At 46.5% G+C, this 21279-nt stretch overlaps 1 protein-coding gene across 1 annotated transcript in view; it reads left to right on the top strand.

Annotated features, from left to right (window-relative positions):
* The first annotated feature begins 2202 nt into the window (after positions 1 to 2202).
* The window catches only part of TM9SF3 (transmembrane 9 superfamily member 3), a 36720-nt gene continuing 17643 nt past the window's right edge, over positions 2203 to 21279 (top strand). Inside the window, exons 1-4 of the mRNA XM_066600619.1 lie at positions 2203 to 2449; positions 16507 to 16702; positions 17902 to 18024; positions 18984 to 19144. Of these exons, the coding sequence (XP_066456716.1) occupies positions 2378 to 2449; positions 16507 to 16702; positions 17902 to 18024; positions 18984 to 19144 (552 nt within the window). The 5' untranslated portion in view covers positions 2203 to 2377. The remainder of the gene's footprint in view (positions 2450 to 16506; positions 16703 to 17901; positions 18025 to 18983; positions 19145 to 21279) is intronic.

The raw sequence follows: 21279 nt of genomic DNA, 5'->3' as shown, positions 1-21279 counted from the left end.
GGAATTGTACCTGCCTGTGACTATTTATAAAAAAACGCGATCTGACTGGGGCATGCAGACACCTTGACAGAATGAAAAGTGTGTGGCACATAGGTTCCCCATTGCTATGCCCACGTGTGCTGCTCCTGATGGCGGTGGCACAGGATTCTATTTCTCATTGCTTCTGTACAGCATTGTGAGCTATCGCCCCGCCCCTTTTAAAGAGGGTCGCTGCCTAGCCGTGCCAACCCTCTGCAGTGTGTGCCTGCGGTTCCTCCTCATGGCAGACGCACTTATAAATAGACATGAGGGTGGTGTGGCATGAGGGCAGCTGAAGGCTGCGCAGGGACACTTTGGTGTGCACTGTGGACACTGGGTCGTGCGGGGGGGTTGGGCAGCATGTAACCCAGGAGAAGTGGCAGCGGAGTGTCATGCAGGCAGTGATTGTGCTTTGTTGGAGGTAGTGTGGTGCTTAGCTAAGGTATGCATTGCTAATGAGGGCTTTTCAGAAGTAAAAGTTGTTGGGAGGGGGGGGGGGGCACTCTTGCCGCTATTGTGGCTTAATAGTGGGACCTGTGAACTTGAGATGCAGCCCAACATGTAGCCCCTCGCCTGCCCTATCCGTTTCTGTGTCATTCCCATCACTTTCTTGAATTGCCCCGATTTTCACAAATGGAAACCTTAGCGAGCATCGGCGATATACAAAAATGCTCGGGTCGCCCATTGACTTCAATGGGGTTTGTTACTCGAAACGAACCCTCGAGCATCGCGATAATTTCGTCCCGAGTAACGAGCACCCGAGCATTTTGGTGCTCGCTCATCTCTATTCGTGACAGATGTTATTACTGGTGATACCGCTTTATGTATACTGGTGACATCAGGGGACATGCTGTATATATACTGGTGACATCAGGGGACACTCTGTATATATACTGGTGGCATCAGGGGACATGCTGTATGTATACTGATGGCATCAGGGAACACGCTGTATATATACTGGATATATAGGGCACACACTGGATATACACTGGTGGCATCAGGGGACACGCTGTATGTATACTGGTGGCATCAGGGGACACACTATTTATACTGGTGGCATCAGGGGACATGCTGTATGTATACTGGTGGCATCAGGGGACACGCTGTTTATATACTGGTGGCATCAGGGGACATGCTGTATAAATACTGGAAATATAGGGGACACGCTGTATGTATACTAGATATATTAGGGGAAACGCTGTATGGATGCTGGATATATAGGGGACACGCTGCATATATACTGCATATGTAGGGGACATGCTTTATATATACTGGATCCATAGGGGAAATGTTGTATGTATACTGATGGCATCAGGGGAGACGCTGTATGTATACTGGTGGCATCAGGGAACACGCTGTATATATACTGGATATATAGGGCACACGCTGGATATATACTGGTGGCATCAGGGGACACGCTGTATGTATACTGGTGGTATCAGGGGACACACTGTATGTATGTTGGATATATATGGGACACGCTGTATATATACTGGATATATAGGGCACACGCTGGATATATACTGGTGGCATCAGGGGACACGCTGTATGTATACTGGTGGTATCAGGGGACACACTGTATGTATGCTGGATATATATGGGACACGCTGTATATACACCGTATATATTAAGGGATACGCTGTATGTATACTGAATATACTAGGGAGCACACTGTATATATGGGGGACATGCTGTATCTTACCTGGATATATAGGGGACGCGCTGTATATATAAGGTATATATAGGGGACACGCTGTATGTATACTGTGGCATCAGGGGCACACTGTATGAATACTGAATATATATGGGACACGCTGTGTATACGCTGTATATATTAGGGGACACGCTGTATGTATATTGGATATATAGGGGACACGCTGTGTATACGCTGTATATATTAGGGGACACGCTGTATGTATATTGGATATATAGGGGACACGCTGTGTATACACTGTATATATTAGGGGACACGCTGTATGTATATTGGATATATAGGGGACACGCTGTGTATACACTGTATATTTTAGGGGACACGCTGTATGTATATTGGATATATAGGGGACCCGCTGTATGTACACTAGTGGCAAGGCTGTCGTTGTGACAGGGGCCGCACAGGCAGGTGAGCCCCCGCCGCCCCTCAGGTGTTCCCGCCCCCTCGCCGTGCACTTCCGGGCTGCTGGCAGGAGGTGAGGCACTTCCGGTTGTGAGCTCCGTGGCCGGATGACGTGGCTGAGCGGCCGCTGAGGAGGCGGCGGGTGTCTGTACAGGGGCAGGATCTGCAGCGGCGGAAGGAGGAGGAGGGGATTACCGAGGAGCCTCCGTGACATTGACCGCTGTGTGTCCCCGGCCGCAGGACACGATGAGGGCGCTGACGACGACACTGCTGTTGCTCTGCATGCTGGGCGCCCGGGCGGATGAGCACGAGCACACGGTGAGCTCCCCGGGCGGGAGGGTGCGGCCTGCTCGGTGGTGGCCGGGGAGGAGGACTGTGCGGCGGCCTCCCTGCTGGGCCTGTGCGGGGAGCCGGCCTGCGCCTTGTGGCCTGGGCACGGCTTCTGCCATTACCGCCGGCCGAGTGTCTGTGCTCGGGTTACTGTGAGCCTATACAGGGGTATTCCGGATAGCTAACCCTTGCAGTGCCGGCGGGCTGTGCGGTGGGGGTCTGCAGCTCGGGGCCCCCTGCACTGCGTTGGGTCGGAGCTGGAAGTGATGAGAAGTTGCCGCTTCCGGAGGTTTCTCGGTGGGAGTTCTACTTCTATAGCAGCTTCCACTACGGCCCTAATGGGGATGTCATCATCCGGGCCTTGCACAGTGTGGGGGCCCGGGCGGTGGACCCCCTACCCATGCTCATTAGTACTTTACGCTGCGTTCATGTGTTGATTTGCTGCAGAACCGCAGCCACCAGAACCGCGGCAAATTTCGCCCCTTCAAATTGACATCAATGGAAAGGGTGAAATCTGCCACAAAACCTGTAATCAGCGGTGTGAGCGCGCAGCCTTACGGTATGTTCAGACGGACAGCCGGCAGCATTACCGCCCTGTGTGAACCTACGCTAAAGTCATAGTGGCGCTACGGCCTATGAGTGCTCCCCATAGGGGCGGTGGGATGTCCTACGTATGGGCTGCCTACCCTGAACCGCATGAGGCCGCATGCACACGGGCAGGTCAGATTCTGCATGTGAGAGCCCGTCCCTGTGCCCGGCTGGCATCCACACTTAGGCCTCATGTCCCCTAGAAAAATAGACTTAGCAAATCCGCTTGTTAGATCCGCAGTCACATAGGGAATCATTGGCCATCTGCGGTCCGCTGAATTGGATCTAACACCAGCGGATGGAATTTAATCTCTTTGCGGGTTTTACGCGCGGAAAAAAAACCTGCAGCATGCTCCATTTTACTGCGGGTCACGTGCGGATGGGCTCCATTCAACTCATTGCTCATGATCTCCCGCAAGCAACAAAAAAATCTAATTAATGATGACCCGCAGTGCATCCGCTGCGGAGACCGCGTGGATCGTATATTTCTAGCGGACACGAGGCCTTATCTGTACTTCTTTTCTGTACTTGGGTGGTCGGCACGGCTCGCCGTCGGACACGCGCAGTGCAGATCTTTTTTTAAATGCCTGCTTTTTCCCACGTAATCCGCAATGTCAGCCGAAGACGGGCTGCGGGTCGGACAGGTTACATTAACTTCAATGGAGCTGTCCGTGTGGGAACTGCAGTAGAGCGGAGCGCGCTGCGCTTTCTTATCCGCGAGTAGGAACCCCAATTGGTTTCCACTTGTGTGCATGAAGAATCGTTTTACCATTGCACGCTATGAAGGGTTGTCGCTGCAGAATGTGGACGCCCGCTCCGGTTTCCACATGAAGAATCTGCCTGTGTGCGTGCGGCCCAGGTGTTGGACCCACTTCTATCCCCCATACAGCTCAGGGTGAAAGTTTAGGTTCTGCACTAGGTCACCAGAAGCATCGGGATGCACGGAGGAGGTGATGCAACTGTATCTTATTCCCATTGGACCGCCTTTGGCATCAATGACTGCAGTAACCCTCCGGGCGCCTTCCACCAAACTCCCCTAGATGTGTGGAGGGATTTACCGCCATTCCTCAGAGCTTCAGATTGCGATGCAATTGAGGAACTGATATTGGGTTGGCCAATGAAGTTTGCAGACATTCTGCTTCCCAAACTAAGGCCTCATGTCCACTGGCACGCACGGTGGAATCCCGCAGCAGTTTTCACCCGTGCCCGCAGCCATGAGGCCAAAAAATGTCGTCATATTCACCTGTCCGGACACTGTGGGTCTCCCCTCCATTGCAGCTGCATTTTCTTTCTTCTGCTCAGCAAGCCAGCAGCGTGCCGCGCACACTTTTTTAAATCTCCTGCTCTCCCGCGGATCTGTGACCCAGCACAACGACAGCTGCGGGGGTGCCACAGATCCGGACGACTTCCATTGACTTCAATGGGAGCTGTCCGTGTGAGAGAGCCGCAGGAAAATGGAGCATGCTGCGATTTCTTACTGTGCATGCGATGCGCGGGCCAGAAAAAAAAAAAATCACATCCGCATGCGTTTATTTGTCCTGCAGATGCTAATGCATCCCTATGGGCTTCTGGAGCTGCGGAGCTCCTGTGCTAATTTTATAATTTATATCCACACGTGGACATTGGGCCTAAGGCTCAACACTGCGTGTTGTATGACATGGTCCTTGGTGATGTTGGTGGAGACAGAGCTCTACCAAAGTATTCCCGCAGGGTAGGTGATGCCACACTATCCAGAATGTCTCTATACTCATTGGCGTTGCCATCACTATAACCAGTGGCCTTAAGCCCCATTTACATGGGATGACTGTAGGGCAAACGATGCCCGACACTTGTCCCTGCACATACTAGCTCATGTGCTGTTGCACAGGAGCGATTATCGCTGGCTCGCATCGGGAGGCCGGAGGAGATTTCTCTCCTTGCTTCCCCACCCCTCTCCATTGACTTAAGAGCTCCTGTACACTTAGGTTTTTCTTGCACGTTTTTTTCATGCGATATCGCTGCGTTCTTTTCATGAGCTTGTCAATGGAAATTTCTATTGTTAAAAACGCATGGCACAAAAATTGCAAAGCCCAAACTTGCGATGCATTTTTAGCATTAGAAAGTCCCATTGACAATCGCGTGAAAAATACGCAGTGATATCGCAGCATTAAAAAATCACAAATGAGTAAAAGCCCTAACACGGCTGTTCAGTCCTGTACAGCTGCTATTTACACTGAAGGATCATCACTCAGCATTTTATGCTGCTTAAAATCCTGAATGATCGTTTAGTGTAAACAGCAGCCGTTCAGTACTGAACCGCCGGCCGCTGTTAAGTGAGGGGCGGGGGAGAGCAAGGAGAGAAATCTCCTCCAGCCGCCCTGGCCCCCTGCTGGCCGCTCTTGTGAGTAAGCCAGCAATACTCGCTCCTGTGCAACAGCGCAGACACACAGGGACGAGGGTTGGGCATAGTTTGCCCGACATTCTTCCCGTGTAAACAGGGCCTAGGTCTTTGACCTCAAACGACCTCGCAATATAACAAAACCTCCTCCAGACTTCACTGGGACAATTCAGTCATGTATAAACCGCTCTCCAAGCAACCGCCTTGCCCAAGTGCCGCCATCTCATCGGAAGATGGTGTGCTGTGATGCTGCCATCCACAACACTTGCTTCCAAGCACCATTGCAGGCACCGCTGTGAATATGGGCTTGTGTGCAGCCACTCGTCCATGGTAACCCTTCGCTTGCAGTTCCCTATGGTTGGTGTTAATGGATGTTCCAATGGCCCGCGAGGACTCCTCAGTGAGTCAGAATCCAACGTTGTGGCTATTGACTCTTATTTTTGATGCAGAAACGCTGCAGTATTTTCACCTCGTGTGAGCATACCCATGAATTGCTGGTATCCACAGGATAGGCGTTCACTATTTGATGGGGATCTACAGTTAAACTATAAGCCAATAGTTAACAATTAACTTGTCCATAGACTCCGAAGAAGATAAAAGGTTGTCAGAGCGATACACTTTGATACAATAAAAAAAGAAGAAAAAAAAAGATCTAAGTATTAAAAAAGGCAGTACTCGCGCCAAGAGATCCAGGCCCCCAGTCCTGGTGTCCATGTGGGGAGCGGCTACCACCGTTGACTCAGTGGAGGTGGAGCGGGTTAGGGATTGTTCCCGCCTTCCTCCATTCACAGTAAGCAGGCAGTCGGTCGTAAGGGATCGATTGTCGGTTTACACGGAATGACTTCTCATTCGTCGTCCAGTCACTGCATGCGTTTATACCGAACGAATATCGTTCACAATCTCGCTAGATCGCCGCAATCCGAGCGATGATTGTACGGCTTGCTGACAGGTTCCCTTTAAAAATAAAAATAAAAAACAAAACTGACAACTCCTTCAAATCATTTTAGGCGTTTAACCCACAGCCGATCTGGAGAGTGATAATACATACTTCATTAGCCAAGCATGTTCTACAAGATATGCAAGACGTCTTATGACCTCCTTGTTACTCACACCCTGGCTGTGCTCCCCGCCTCCCTCTACACACCTGAGCGGCTGACACGTCCCGATGACGCTGGGATCTGCCACATGCACAAGTACCAGTCACTAGGAGTTAGCTGGCAGTATTGGAGAAGGTGGATGTAGATCTGCAGACACGGCTCGATAGAATTGTTACATTTTATTTGTAGTGAATACACTAAGCAGATCTCTAAATATTTGTTACTTTGTATTGCTATTGGCAAGGTTTGGATATCTTCACCAGTTTCTTAAAGGGGTTTTACAGGGAAATACTATTGATGACGTCATCAGGATAGGTCCATGTTGATCGTTTGGGGTCCGTCATTCGGGATCTCGGCTGATCAGCTGAGCGTGCGCGTGCTATCGGCACTGCAAATACACAGAGGTTGGAGTGGAAGTCTCCATGCCGAACTACGTGTATTGGCCGCCGCTTGTAACTGCAGACACAGCTCCCATTGATTTCAATGAGGACCGTGCCTGCAGTTACAATTGCCGGCCACTACATGAAGGTCAGCACGGAGGCCTCCGCTCCCACCTCTGCGTATTTGCAGCATTGGGCTCCTGAGTGACAGACCACGACTGATAAAGTATCGATGACCTATCCTGATGATAGGCCATCAATAGTATTTCCCTGGAATGGTCGGGGATATCTGATTTGTACTTGACTGACCCTTTTGTTCTCAAGGGAGATAAGCTTAGGGTCCTTATAGATGAAACCATTCCAGTTTGAACGAGCGAATGACGTCACCGCTTACTTGTACGCCTGTTTATACGGGCAAATGCATTGTTGGCTTGTTCAAAGGAGTCATTCAGTTCCTGTATAAGCGAATAGTCTGAACAATTGGGATAAAGAAATGAGCCAGCGATTATTTTTATGCCTGCGTAAAACGAACGAGAAGAGAATGATTGATTTTCTTTCATCGTTGGCTTGTGTTCAGACAGAACGATTATCGTTTACGTTCGCTCGTTTGAACAATTTTTTTTTTTTTTTCTTTTAAACTATAATTGTTACGTGTAAAGGCACCTTTTTCCTCCCCTCCTTTTTAAGAACACACACATGCCCAGCCTACAACAGCATGCATTAGTGTTTGGGGGTCAGGAGGAATTGCTGCCAGCCAAATGAGCTATCCAAAGCGTTGGGCCATTTTAAAGGGGTTTTCTACAAAAAATTCTGCAGCAGGCAGCAAGTGGTTAACCCTTTCCAATCCAATTTGTATCCTGGTTTTCCTAGGGGGCTTACTCTTTTTCTGCCATTATACAACTGCGCTATCTGCTGGCTAAAGCCAGTACTGCATTTGGAGACACGTTGGATAGGTTTTGACAGCAGAGAGGCTGGCAATATACAGTAAGAGAACCTCAACAAATATCTTCCAACATCGGAGTTGTACAGCCTTAAAGGAGATGTCCCGCGCCGAAACGGTTTTTTTTTTTTTTAAACCCCCCCCCCCCCCCCCCGTTCGGCGCGAGACAACCCCGATGCAGGGGTTAAAAAAACCACCCGCACAACGCTTACCTGAATCCCGGCGGTCCGGCGTCTTCATACTCACCTGCTGAAGATGGCCGCCGGGATCCTCTGTCTTCGTGGACCGCAGCTCTTCTGTGCGGTCCACTGCCGATTCCAGCCTCCTGATTGGCTGGAATCGGCACGTGACGGGGCGGAGCTACACGGAGCTACACGGAGCCCCATAGAGAAGAGGAGAAGACCCGGACTGCGCAAGCGCGGCTAATTTGGCCATCGGAGGGCGAAAATTAGTCGGCACCATGGAGACGAGGACGCCAGCAACGGAGCAGGTAAGTATAAAACTTTTTATAACTTCTGTATGGCTCATAATTAATGCACAATGTACATTACAAAGTGCATTATTATGGCCATACAGAAGTGTATAGACCCACTTGCTGCCTCGGGACATCTCCTTTAAATCATGATGTCTTCAGAGGTCAGACAGTGGATTGGAAAGGGTTAAAAACAAGCTCATTTAGGTGGGGCTCACATGACCAGGTCAGAATCCGCATGCAGCAGGCCTACCGAGTACATCGGCTGTGAGGCCGGCCTGTGACCCTGCGTACGTAGCGTAATTGTATTGTGTATGACCGTGGGGCACACAGCCAGTCATGCATAGTACAACCCCTTTTTTTTTGTTTTGTATTTCCCGCGCCGTCGCTTAGCAATAAGTACTTGCAACCCATATGTAATGTAATTAAGTCTGGGCTGCGAGTATATCCACGACCTTAGAGAACAATGGGCTGTATGGTCACGGGTTCCTCAGTAAAATAAAGCATACTTCAGTTTTTCTTGCGCTCACAGAATCCATAATACGTACCCGCAAGTGTGGAATCCACCATTCAAATCGGTCGTGTAAGCCCAGCCTCATCTTCGCCCCTCTGTTCTTCCGATGATCCACTGCAGCCGGTCTTTGTCTTAGCTGCAGCAGTGACCTCTGTTCTGTATGCACATATGACCACTGCAGCGGCTGCAGGTTGTACATGGCACCGAGGTCATGCCGTGACAATAGGGGAACACAGAGGCAAATATTTGGGGTTTTTTTCCATCTACTGCCCACTCTAGAATTTTTCACTAACTTTGAGAACGCTTTTTAAGTTGTACCAATCTGCCATTCTGCTAATCACATATTGCGCAAAATACATGGGTAATAAAACATGCTGCGGTCTTTATCTTGGCAGGTATTACACATGCATATACGCCAAGGTAGTGCATGGCAATTGGCGGCTCGTAGCAAGTATGCAACGTCACTGCTTGCTGCATGACGGTAAAATGTGGGCGGCATGCAGCGAATTACGCTCGTGTGCAGCCACCCTTAGTGTTTTTTTGCTTGTGTTAGTTATATAGAAGAAAGTGAAAATGTCTTATTTCTATTTATTTCATAAGGGTACATTTAGACTTGATGGAGATTTTTTGCTGGCAGGTTTAACCCAATGTGATGGTAAAGGTATAATCTGCTGTGTTTTCTAAAGGCCCATCTACACGCAACGAAGATCGCTCAAAAGTGCACTATTCGTTCGTTTTAACCTGCCTAAAAATGCTTATTAGTTTGCGTTCTGCTTAGTCTAAATGGCATTTTGTTCAGTCGTTTGAAAAACTGAACAACTATTTGCTGTGCCATACACAATGACAGCAGAAGACAATGGCTAAAGGTGTATTTAGACTCAGATAATCAATCAAAAGATGGCTTTTGATTGATTTTTGCATAAACTACTTAGTACTAATGCCAAGTAGTAGCTTGTGAGCCGCTGGGAGCTGTATTCAGGGAACAGACCACCCGCTGTCCTCTGCTTACATTCCCTTTGTTCTGCCATGGTGCTGACTGCTGAGTCACTATAATCAGCGCTCCGCAGGCAGAACACAGCGTGTGGTCCTGCTTATCACCTGTTTTGCCGAACGGTGGATTTCATGCAGAACTTAAATCCATTGTTTGGCAGAAAAGTGAAAGATGGGCACATTTACAAGCAACAATTAGTAACATAATAACATAGTATGTTAGTCTGAATGAAGAAAATGTCCATCTAGTTCAGTCTGTTTATCAAAAGATGGCTTTTGAGTGAATTTTGAGTGATAATCGTTGTCTAATTGGGCCTGTATCTTCACACTAATTAAAACCCTGCTGGCCAGAGATTCCTGGCATAAACAAACACCCTCCTGAGCAAACAACATATACACTGTTTACTTTAGCTAATGAGGGAGATGGAGAGGATTTCAGACTAATTATCTGTATGTTTAAATATTTAGCATTTTATACAGCATGTCGTTCATATGATAATCGTTGTGTGTAAATGGGGGCTTTACTGATTAGGCATACTATAAATAATTATCTGCAGCATGCCCGAATTTCCTCTCTAACCTGTGGATGTGGTTTTTGAAAAACAATTCTCCTGGATATGGATCTTACATTGTTGTAGGTTCCATATTGCACATCGGTGACTGTTCCAGCACTCCTGAACATGATCCTACAGATAATGTATTGGTCTGACCGCACATAGCATCAAGGGAACCTGTCCCCTGCATAATGCACCATAACCTGACTTGCGGTACTGTTAGGACAGGTGCCAGGGAGCTGGGTGAGGTAGTTTTCATACCTGCCCGTTTCCTTGTCTGTCCAACAAAAATCTGGCCTGTTTTTCCCTGTATCTGCGGGAAAGTGGAGTTAAAATAAAAACAAAACTGCACTGCGCATGTCCAACGGCGGGCCGTGTGCAGTACGGCAAACCTGGAAGTGGATGAGGTAAAATGCAGGTAATCGGGGCTCACTGGCCGCGAGCAGTGCGGGATTCCCTGCACGGATCCGCATGTCCTGTGGACATGACATGAGGCCTTACATGTCTTAGTCTACACTGGCTGCTACAGCATTCAAATTAGGCACATATGTTGACTGACGGATGAAAGATCTTTCTGGGCCTGGTTTGTTGGAGGAAAAAAAATGGTGCGTTAAAAGATCTTTTGTTCAATTTTTAAGTCTAAGGTTTCAAAAATGGCCTGATGGCGGCATTGCTGATGGCATTGGTTGGCTGAACCAATTCTGTAATTTATTTTTGATTGTTAAATACCAGCAGGCGAACGCTTTTTGTTTTGGTTAAAATCGCCCACCTTCATCAACTTTGGCGTAATGTGTGTGGAAAGAACGTTTGACCTGACAGGTTGATTTCTGAGGAATTAAAGGGTTTGCCCTACAAAAGTAAGTTCTCCTCTATCCACAGGAACCCCCACGATTCTCTCGAAGGGTGTGTCCATGAATACACGGAGCGGCGGTTGCACAGACGCACTACCGCTCCCGTTTATTAGAAAAGGGCAGCTGGAGATAGCCAAGTGCTTTAACTTGGCTAGCTCTGGCAGAATGGAGCAGCAGTGCGCCTGTGCAAGCGCCGCCATGCTTGTTCCTCCATGCAGCAAGCCCCAGTTCTGTGGATACCCACTGATCAGGGGATAACTTGTTTTTTTAGGATGACCCCTTTAAGTTACCTGATCTTCATTTCTCTTTCTTATAGGATTACGACACGTTCCTACAGTTAGTAATGAATACCTTTTTTTCCCCATATTTCCTTTTTTTTTCTGCTCATTTGAGGTTGGTCAGCTGGCTCCATCTGACTGTTGCAGAACCGTAGTGGGAAGGAAGGTTGGGCTTACACGACCGTTTTTGCATGTGGCAAGTGCGCAATACGTAATGCGTATTTCACGCGGATTGTGTGAGGGGCACAATAGGTTTATGGGATTTTACTACTGCGTATTATGCATGCAAAAACAGCGCTGGTAATACGCAGTGAGATACGGTCATGTGAGCCCGGCCAAAGGCAGTAAAGTTCTCAGTTGGTTTCATAGGAATGCCTTAATCAATGCTCTTTGTAGGTAGAATGTTTGCTTTACCTGTGTTTTTAATTAGGACTTATTGATGTAGTTTGAGAAAAAGCAGCCGTCCACAGGATCTAGCAATACAAAGTCAAGAAGAATTGTACAAGGAAGGCATCTCTGATTAAATATTGACTGTGCAAATAAGCAACGCAGGAGTGAAATACAATATATGCCAGCTATGCATTTAAAGGGCCACTCCAGCGAAAACGCACTTTTTTTTTCTCCCCATCTCTGCTCCCTCACCTGATTTGTCACACGCAGGAGATCTACTGTGTATTGCAGCCACTTCCATGCAGTGCAGCCCCTATCTGATGCTAATCAGCCACCATCTTGAGTGAGATTTTTATATATCTCTTTATCTTTATTTCACATCAATCTGTAATCAATTTTGTTTGCTGGAAGACAGTTTAATAATCACTACCATCTATAGTCACCTAAATGAGCTACAGGCCATAAGTATATATTCAGGAGGATGAGCTGTGATCTCCTCTATTATAACTGTGGCAGGAGCTGTGATCAGAGTTCTAGTGTACCCTTGCAGACAGTATCTGGGGTAGATCCATGTAACCATCACAGACTGAGAATCTGACTAGAAAATGAACGGAGATCACATGACCATCTGAGGGGAAAGAGGCTGGAAGTTTTAGAGAGAAATAACTAAACCAGGTAACACTGGCTCATGTGTGTATACTGGGGGAATAGTTACATAATGAATAGAAAAAATTCACCAGAGTTGCCCTTTAACCCATTCCCGCTGCAGGGCGTAAGTTTACGTCCTGGCAGCGGGGTACTTCCCGCAACAGGATGTAAACTTACGTCCTAGAGATGGCGCGGGATCATATGTGATCCCGCGCTATCCCGCAGCGGGAGCCGGCTGTCAGTCACAGCCGGCATCCTGCTGCAACAGAGAGCGATCGGAGATGTGCCCCCCGCTGTTAACCCCTTCCCTGCCGCGATCTAAGTAGATCGCGTCAGGGAAAGAGTTCACAGAGGAAGCGGACTCCCTCTGTCTCCGGCCGGCTCTCGCAATGTTATCGCGAGAGCCCGGCCTGTCGCCATGGTACAGGACACTGGCGTCCTGTATTGCCTATGCCTATGATCGCTGTATAAGCGATAAGGCATGGCAGAGCAGTAGCTCTGCCATGCCTTATGACAGCGATCAGGGCAGTGGTCAAAGTCCCCCAGGGGGACACAAACAGTGTAAAAAAAAAAACAAAGATTAAAAAAATGAGTAAAAAAAAAACATTTTTTTATGCTTTTTCTCAGATTAGCATAAAAAAAAGGTAAAAAAACCCCCACATATTTGGTATTGTCGCGTCACATGCTTTTGACTGTGCACAGAAAAAAAACGCTAAAAAACTGAGGCAAAATGCTAATTTTTAGCATTTTGCCTCACTAAAAATGCAATAAAAGTGATCAAAAAAGCCGTATGTACCCCAAAATGGTACCAGTAAAAACTACAGCTCGTCTCACAAAAAATAAGCCCACACAGAGCTCCGTAGATCGAAAAATAAAAAAGTTACATGACTTTGAATGCGGCGATTTAGAAAAAAATTTTTTTTCCAAAAAAAGGGTTTTTATTGCAGAAAAGTGGAAAAAAAAGTAAGAATTCTGGTATTGTTGTAACCATACCGGTCCGCAGAAAAAATGGATTGTCTCATTTACGCTGCATGATTAACGCTGTAAAAAAAAAATATCTATGGCAGAATTGATGCGTTTTCTCTCCCAGCTATCATAAAAAAAAATAAGTTTTACAATATAAATGTATCCAAAAATGACGCCGATAAAAACTACAGTTCGCCACGCAAAAAACACGGCCACGTCGACGGAATAATAAACAAGTTATGGCTTTTGATAAACGGAGAAGAAAATCCGCCAAAAATTGTTGCGTCCTTAAGCCCAATATAGGCCATGTCATGAAGGGGTTAAGACCCAGTGCCCACAGGAGGATTTGAATTGCGGAATCCGCAGGGGGCACCAGCGCGAATGATCCGCAGTTCAAGCTGCCCATAGGGAAGCATGGGCGCCCGCACCTGAATGAAAGCATGTGGATTTGATTTGTGGATCTTTGGGTGTAGAAATCAAATCGCAGCATCCTCCACTTCAGTGCAGTTCCTTCAAGGACTGCTTCCATTGAAGTCAATAGAAGTCGTATCCGCCGCCCATCCGTAGATTCCGCAGGGAGGCAGGGGTTTAAGGAGGAAAAAAAAGTACTGCGCATGTGTGTCCTTAATGGAAGTCGGGCCGCAGCAAAACGCAGAATGCAGTGATTTGTTTTCTGGACCGGATGGTCCGGAAAACAAACCCGCATGCTTTAATTAAGCTGCAGGCTCCCATGAATTGCCCCACGCGGATCCCGGGATTCAAACCTGTCCGTCGACATGAGCCCTAAAGGCAGGAGATCCGTGCTGCCCATACTTGTGTGTATTTCAGACTGCGAATCACGGGTGTATTATAAATCTATGCTGCCCCAGATATATGAAGTCTAATACAAGCTAAAGGAACAAGTGATTTCCCCCTCGGACTGTTGGCACAGCGTTGACAGGCTCCAAGCGTTTACACCTGGTTGGCCTTAGAATGAATCTGCAGGTATTGCTCTGCAAACAAAGCTGTCACGGTTCTTTGCTGCGGGACGGTCACGGCCTTGTGCGCTCCGCAAGGACTTACTGCTTCAGATGAGCCGTCTCCTTTGTTTTTTCAGCCTAAGGCCATATTTACACGGCCGATTCTCTGTCGCGAATTTTGTGTGTTGCGAGACTCACAACTTGCCGAACGTCTCCATCTCTGACATGGAAACTAGCATCACCAAATGGAACCCATTAACTATAATGAGATATGCCAGCTTTTTGCTCAGCCGCCCAGCTTTTAGATGGAGGGAAAAAAGTGCTGCATCTCCATATCGCCCTTTAAGAGTTTTCTTCAGAACTCTTGAGGCGCTACCCAGAACTGTTATAAAATCATGGGATTTCCCAAAAAATTTATTTACACATAATAACTTTATAATAAAATTAGTTATTATGTGTAAATAATTTTTGGGGAAATCCGGCAATTTTATAACTGTCCTGGGTAGCACCTCAAGAGTTCTGAAGAAAACTCTTAATGCTCAAAGCTCTAGAACCCATATTTACAAAGTTCTTGCTGATTTAGTAATATCATTTTTGGAAGTTAGCACCGCAGAGATACATTTTGTTGATTTTTATATTTTTTTTTTTTGCTTAATTCGCTAGAACTATTTTTAAAATTAAGGGGGAACTCTTTGGGGTGCATCCAGTACTTATAAAAAAATTAACTTTTTTGAAAGATGGGGTGCGGACTTCACAGAGGTAATGTCTATGGGTTCAGAATATATATGGGTACAGGTTATATTTACTACATTGACCAGGGGAGTTCCCTGCTAGTGAGCAGCTGATCTAATTTAATTTAGCAAAGCAACTGTGTCATTTGTATTAAAGGGGGTTTCCTGGCTCTATCTTCACATAGGCGATTAATGCCAGATCAGTGGGGTCTGGCTTCAGACAGTTGATTGAAGAGGCTCTGATGAGGGCTCTGTGCCCCTTGTATACCAAGCATCGCTCCGTACATTGTGTAGTGGCTGTACCTGATACTCCAGCTCTGTCCCAATCACTTGAGTGGGATTGACCTGCAATACAAGACATTACCCTGCAAAATGCATGGATCTCCGCCTAGTAGGCAATGATGTGGACCCGTCATTCTGTAACACTCTGTCGCCCCTTTAGTGTGTTAAGGATGATCTTCCGTGGGCAGTCAGTCTGCTGGAGCTGACTGACGATCAGTGTGTTGGTCAGGTCATGTTCCTGTTGTGTAAATGGACAGATTAATTGTAATCTGGCGATAAATCGTTACTGCCATCATTTGTTGGCTGCACATCTTCCAGTTTACACAAGGAGATATGCCAACGACCGGTGAGCATTTTTATGCTTGCATGAACTGACTGATTAATCAACTGAACATTTACTCTTTCATTGGTTAAATAGCCCCCTTATGGGTGCTACTACACAAGCATTGTCCGCTAGCACTCATATTTTCCTGACAACTGTCGGGCAGCAGGTGAGTGCCGGTGCTGCCCTGCAGTTAGTTATTAACAAGCTGCCACAGTGTTAATTGCCAGGTGCTTCCCAGCAATTGTCAGGAACCCGCCAGTGGCACTGTAGCACTGCTTGATGACTGGACAGACGAACATTGAAGTAAATATCTGTGCCTGGTGTTTAGGCTGTGTAAAATAACCCTTAAATACTGGAAAACATGGGAAAGACTTCAGAACATGCAGATACTTTTGCTTGCTTATGTATTTTTATTTGCGTCATTGCATGTTTTTGCGTCATTACTTATTTTGCGGACAGTCAAAATGATGTCAAACTGATGTTTTACAAAAACATACTGTAGTTTCAGAGGAAAACCTTTTTGCTCTAAGGATAAATTTAATGCATGAACTGCGCTATCCGTGGAGAAGATGACTTATCGTTCTCTGATTTGGCTACTTGTGGGAACAACAGGATACGGTTGGAAGTGAATGACTTCCTGTTTGCCTTGCGAAGGGTTCGGATGTATATTGTGTTGATAACGGCTTTTCTTTCTTTCCTGCAGTATAACGACAAAGAGGAGGTAGTTTTATGGATGAACACAGTCGGCCCCTATCACAATAGGCAAGAGACATACAAATATTTCTCCCTGCCATTCTGCGTTGGAACAAAGAAAAGTATTAGTCACTATCACGAAACCTTAGGAGAAGCTCTTCAAGGAGTTGAACTAGAGTTTAGCGGCTTAGATATTAAATTTAAAGGTGCGTATTTTGTTTCGTTAACGTTTGCTTATTAACAATCGCTGACAATGTAGCACTAATGGGCCATTTACACGGGGGGATTACACGAGGGAAAATTTGAAGGATTTTGAGCGATCGTGCGGTGTAAATGCACACAAATCGCTCATTTTTCTTTCTCTGGTTTTTAAGCTGGCTTTTCAGTCGGCATAAAAACCATTGCTGGATACCGGGCTTGTCATTCTGCGTGAACCCTCAGCGCTTCCCATGTGGGGTGAAGAGCTGAGCAAGAAGCCTGTGATCTAGAGGTGAAGTCTGTCAGTAGAAGTCTCTGTGCGAGCGCTGACTACCTTAGTGGTGACTTCAGCACTTGTGCAGTCTTTACCCGACTGCCGGCCCATATAAAATGGCCATTGCTGTGAAGAGTAAACCCCTTAAGTGTATGCTAGCAACGAGAAAGTGTAGATACCAGTACAAAGTAAGTCCTAATCTACTGGTACTGTATCTGAGGGATTTCTGCATTGTGTGGCTCATGATTAATGGGCAAGATTGAAACGGAAAATCTTCACCTGTTAGTGTCCAGTAGGTTTGGATCACTCATATACTATAGTGTAATTAAAGGAGTTCTCTGGTGAAACTCTTGATGGCCTAGCCACAGGATAGGCCATCAATGGTAGATCAATAAAAGTCTGCCACTCAGGAATCCTGCCAATCAGCTGCTCACTGAGCTAGTGTGTTTGTGCACTGAGCTGGTGTATGCAGGAAGTAAGCAGCTCCGTTCCCACTCAGTGGCCAGTCTTGGTATTATAGGCAAAGTTCCCATTGAAGTCAAATGGCCTGCAATACCAAGCCTGGCCACTGAAGTGGGAACGGAGCTCTCTGCATCCTGCAGAAATCAAATTAACGCATGAGTGCCTGAGCTCTCAGCGAGCAGCTGATCAGCAGAAGTCATGGGTGGCGGAACCCTACCAATCTACTATTGATGCCTTAGCCAGAACCTGTGGGGGAGCTGTAGTGGGTGTAAGAAGTGCTCTTCTATGGTTTTATGTTCTTTTGTAGAAATGCTAATGCACATGAGAGGACATACTGAGCTGCATGTTGCAGCTGTCAGCTCCTCCTGCTCTATAACATGATGCCTGCAGTTTGGACAGCAAGTTCCTGCTAACAGATTTCTCTGAACTTGCCTGTCTGTCTACTAAGAGCCTGTTTTTTCTTTCATACAGAGGATGTCATGCAAGCAACTTATTGTGAAATTGAGTTGGATAAAGCAAAGAGGGATGCGTTTGTTTATGCCATAAAGAACCATTACTGGTATCAGATGTACATAGATGATTTACCAATATGGGGTAAGGATGTTTTAGATACTTCCATATATATTGCTTGCTTTGTTCCTGTTTCTCAGGGTTCCATTTTTTTACATATAATGTGGAAGGGCAATGGGAAGGATAGCTTCCATTGACTTCAATGGATGCCGTCCGTGTGTAACTCTCACTAAAAACATGCTGCGCGTGAGTGGAAAAATCGCAATTGCTTTCCGCTCGTGGACAGGGGAAAACTATTTTGCATAGCATGCTATGGCAGGTATTTGCTGTGGAATCTGGGGGCGGACGCCCGCTTCAGACTCCGCACTGCGATTGGGCCTAAAATAGTTTCAATTCCATAAACACTATCCAGTGTGGCTCTTGGTAAAGGTCATGCTGTCATCATTCCTGGACTCCAAGATGTTTGTCACTGCATTCTTTTTATTCATCATTTGGCTATTGCAGTATTTGGCAGAGGACGGCAATCAGTTCAGTGATGCAGCAGGGATGGTTGCTTTATATGTCTGGACCTCATCAGCTTCCTGCCTTGGGATGCATTCACACATTTCTGACTCTGCCGCAGTTTTTCTCAGAGGCCTGATTCGGATCTGTAGCAGATTTCACCCTTTTAATTGAATTCAAATTGTGCACCAAAATCTGCAGCAAATCATCGATGTGTGAACGCACCCTAACCGAAACTGATGGCCAGTATCAGGGTGGTAGATTGCGGTGGAACCTTTCTACAACTTTAGTAACTGTAGTGTATTTGCAGGTTGGACTGGTTAGCAGTGTTTTAATCTCCCTACTAGATTCAGACGTTCATCCCCCAGGTGAACGTCAGGGTGTTCTTAAATTAGTGACCTCTATGTAGTTTCTGATATGATTGCTGTAAGGGTCAGCAGGGTAGGCACTGTTGCTGGACCTATATAGGATGTACTATTAATGACCTATGCATTGGAGTACTTTTAAATGTCTTCTATGTTTGTTGGTGCCGTTAAATGCAGGAATTGTAGGTGAAGCCGATGAAAATGGAGAAGATTACTATCTTTGGACATATAAAAAGCTTGAAATCGGATTTAATGGAAACCGAATTGTGGATGTCAATCTCACAAGTGAAGGAAAAGTCAAACTTGTCCCAAACACAAAGGTTCCAATGTCCTACTCTGTAAGTTTCATGTTTTTGGCCTGTTTTTAATGTGATGCTTTTATACCTATTGGGTAGTTGATTCTACCAGCTGGAAGGAGTACTGCATTGTGCGATGTCTTTGGAGAGGGGGATGCTGACATTTATACTGCCCCTCATGCATTAGATTGCCTACTTTAAACAATTCAGTATACATGGGGGGGTCCTTCGGTCCATCGAGGGTGAATCAAGGATCAGGTTTGTTGGATTTTAATGTATGTCTTATCCTTGTTCTTCCAGAAGTGCCTGGCAGCAGCTTGTGTTTCTCACTACTAAGCTTTCTATTATTGCCAACTGTACACGCAAATAAGGCGGTCGGAAGATCGCTGCCAGCTGAATAGTATCTTATGTGCAGGACCGTATACATCTGCATTGCAGGCCGTGTAAACTAGGCTATCTAAGGGAGCACAAAACGCATCTGTCTTATATTTGAAATACCCTTACATGTGACAATCCTCCTGCCCATGGGTGCTACCTTTGTACCGGACCTGGTCATTAAGTGTATCATCTGAAAAGGACCTACTGTTTTAAATGAAGTTATCATATTAAAGCTTGAAAAAGGTACAATGTAGTGCCGTAACGCATGGCAATAAACACGTTATGGAATACACCTACACAGGTTTCCATATACTACATTCTTGTTATATTAAACATATTTGGTGACACATTTTTAACGTTGCATGTTACCATATAAAGAAATCCTGAAATCTGTCCGTTTAACTTCATAATAGCCCGGCTCCTTCCTCTCCTGTAGAGATCAGTAGTCCTTTCATCATCATCATCACAGACAGGATTACAATGCAAGAGCCTAAAGGTCCGTTTACGTAACGATGGTCGCACAAAATTCAAACAAACGCAAGTGCGCAAAAATCGTTGCATCTAAATGCAAAGCCATCGTAGAGCGCTGAGCGAGAAGTCGGCAATACTCTGTGCCTGTCTATTCTAGTGACATCACTCGCTCGTGCAGATCATTTAGCCGACAGTCTTCCCGTGTAAATGGAGAATACTAGTCTGCCCCTTTCTGATCTGTACAGAGAAGTTTTCAGCCGTCAGCTCACCGACATCACAGGCAGGATTACACGGAGAGGGGACATCTATATGGAGAGAACACAGCTCATCACCAATAGTGAATGATGGATCCTGTGTTATCTACTCCATCACCTCTGCACAGGTCACCGGACATGCCTAGAACAGTCTCCTATAGAAGTCAATGAACCTCTCTAGACTACGGATTCCTATGGTCCATGTGGCTGCTGTCAAGCGCATCTCTGAATGCTCATGGCCGCCCCCATAGTCATGTACAGAAAATGGAATAAAAAAAAATAGATTAAGTTGGTTTTTCAGGCAAAAACTATTAATGACCTATTCTAAGGATAGTTAATCACTGGGGACCCACTGAACGCCCGGCCAGCAGTCTGTGCAGTAAGGCCACACTGTCATAGCGGACCGTGTGATTGCCACAGCAGGCATTACTCGTCCTGCAGTTCTGCGTCTGAAACCATGGTCTGATGCAGAAGTGTCATGGTTGCTTCAGCTCAGTGATTGCAGTGAGTGTGAAGCCTGCTATGGCGCTTTTGCTTTTGTCCCCGATGACACCCAGCCCCGCTGCACTGTGACAGAAGATATGTCATCCTTAGTTTTTGCCCAGAAATCCCCTTTAAATAGAATATTTATGTTCCCTGTGTGAATGTGGAATGAATATGGTGCTTTTGGCAAAATCCTTTTTGTTCTATAAGATGGATCTCCTGGTTTTTAACTCTTCAGCCCTTATGGCCTACGCTCACAAAGCATTTAAAGGGGTTGTCTCGCGGCAAACATCAAAATTTTACATTACCCCATTCCCCCTGGCATAAAATAGCAATTTAAAGCGGTTTTTAAACCGCTTGCTACTCACCGATCCGACGAAATATGGAGTTATAAAAATCTTCTCCCTAAGATGGCCGCCGGTCCTTTCCCAGGGATGCACTGCGGTTTTCTCCCATGATGCACCGCGGGTCTTCTCCCATGGTGCACCATGGTCTCTGTGCGTTCCATTGCCGATTCCAGCCTCCTGATTGGCTGGAATCGGCACACGTGACGGGGCGGAGCTACGATGACGACGCGGTGACCAGCTCTCC

This window comes from Eleutherodactylus coqui, chromosome 4 (assembly GCF_035609145.1).
Source record: "Eleutherodactylus coqui strain aEleCoq1 chromosome 4, aEleCoq1.hap1, whole genome shotgun sequence".
In the NCBI taxonomy this organism is placed as follows: domain Eukaryota; kingdom Metazoa; phylum Chordata; class Amphibia; order Anura; family Eleutherodactylidae; genus Eleutherodactylus; species Eleutherodactylus coqui.
Note: the sequence above shows the minus strand (reverse complement) of the source record. Positions and strands in the feature narration are given on the sequence as shown.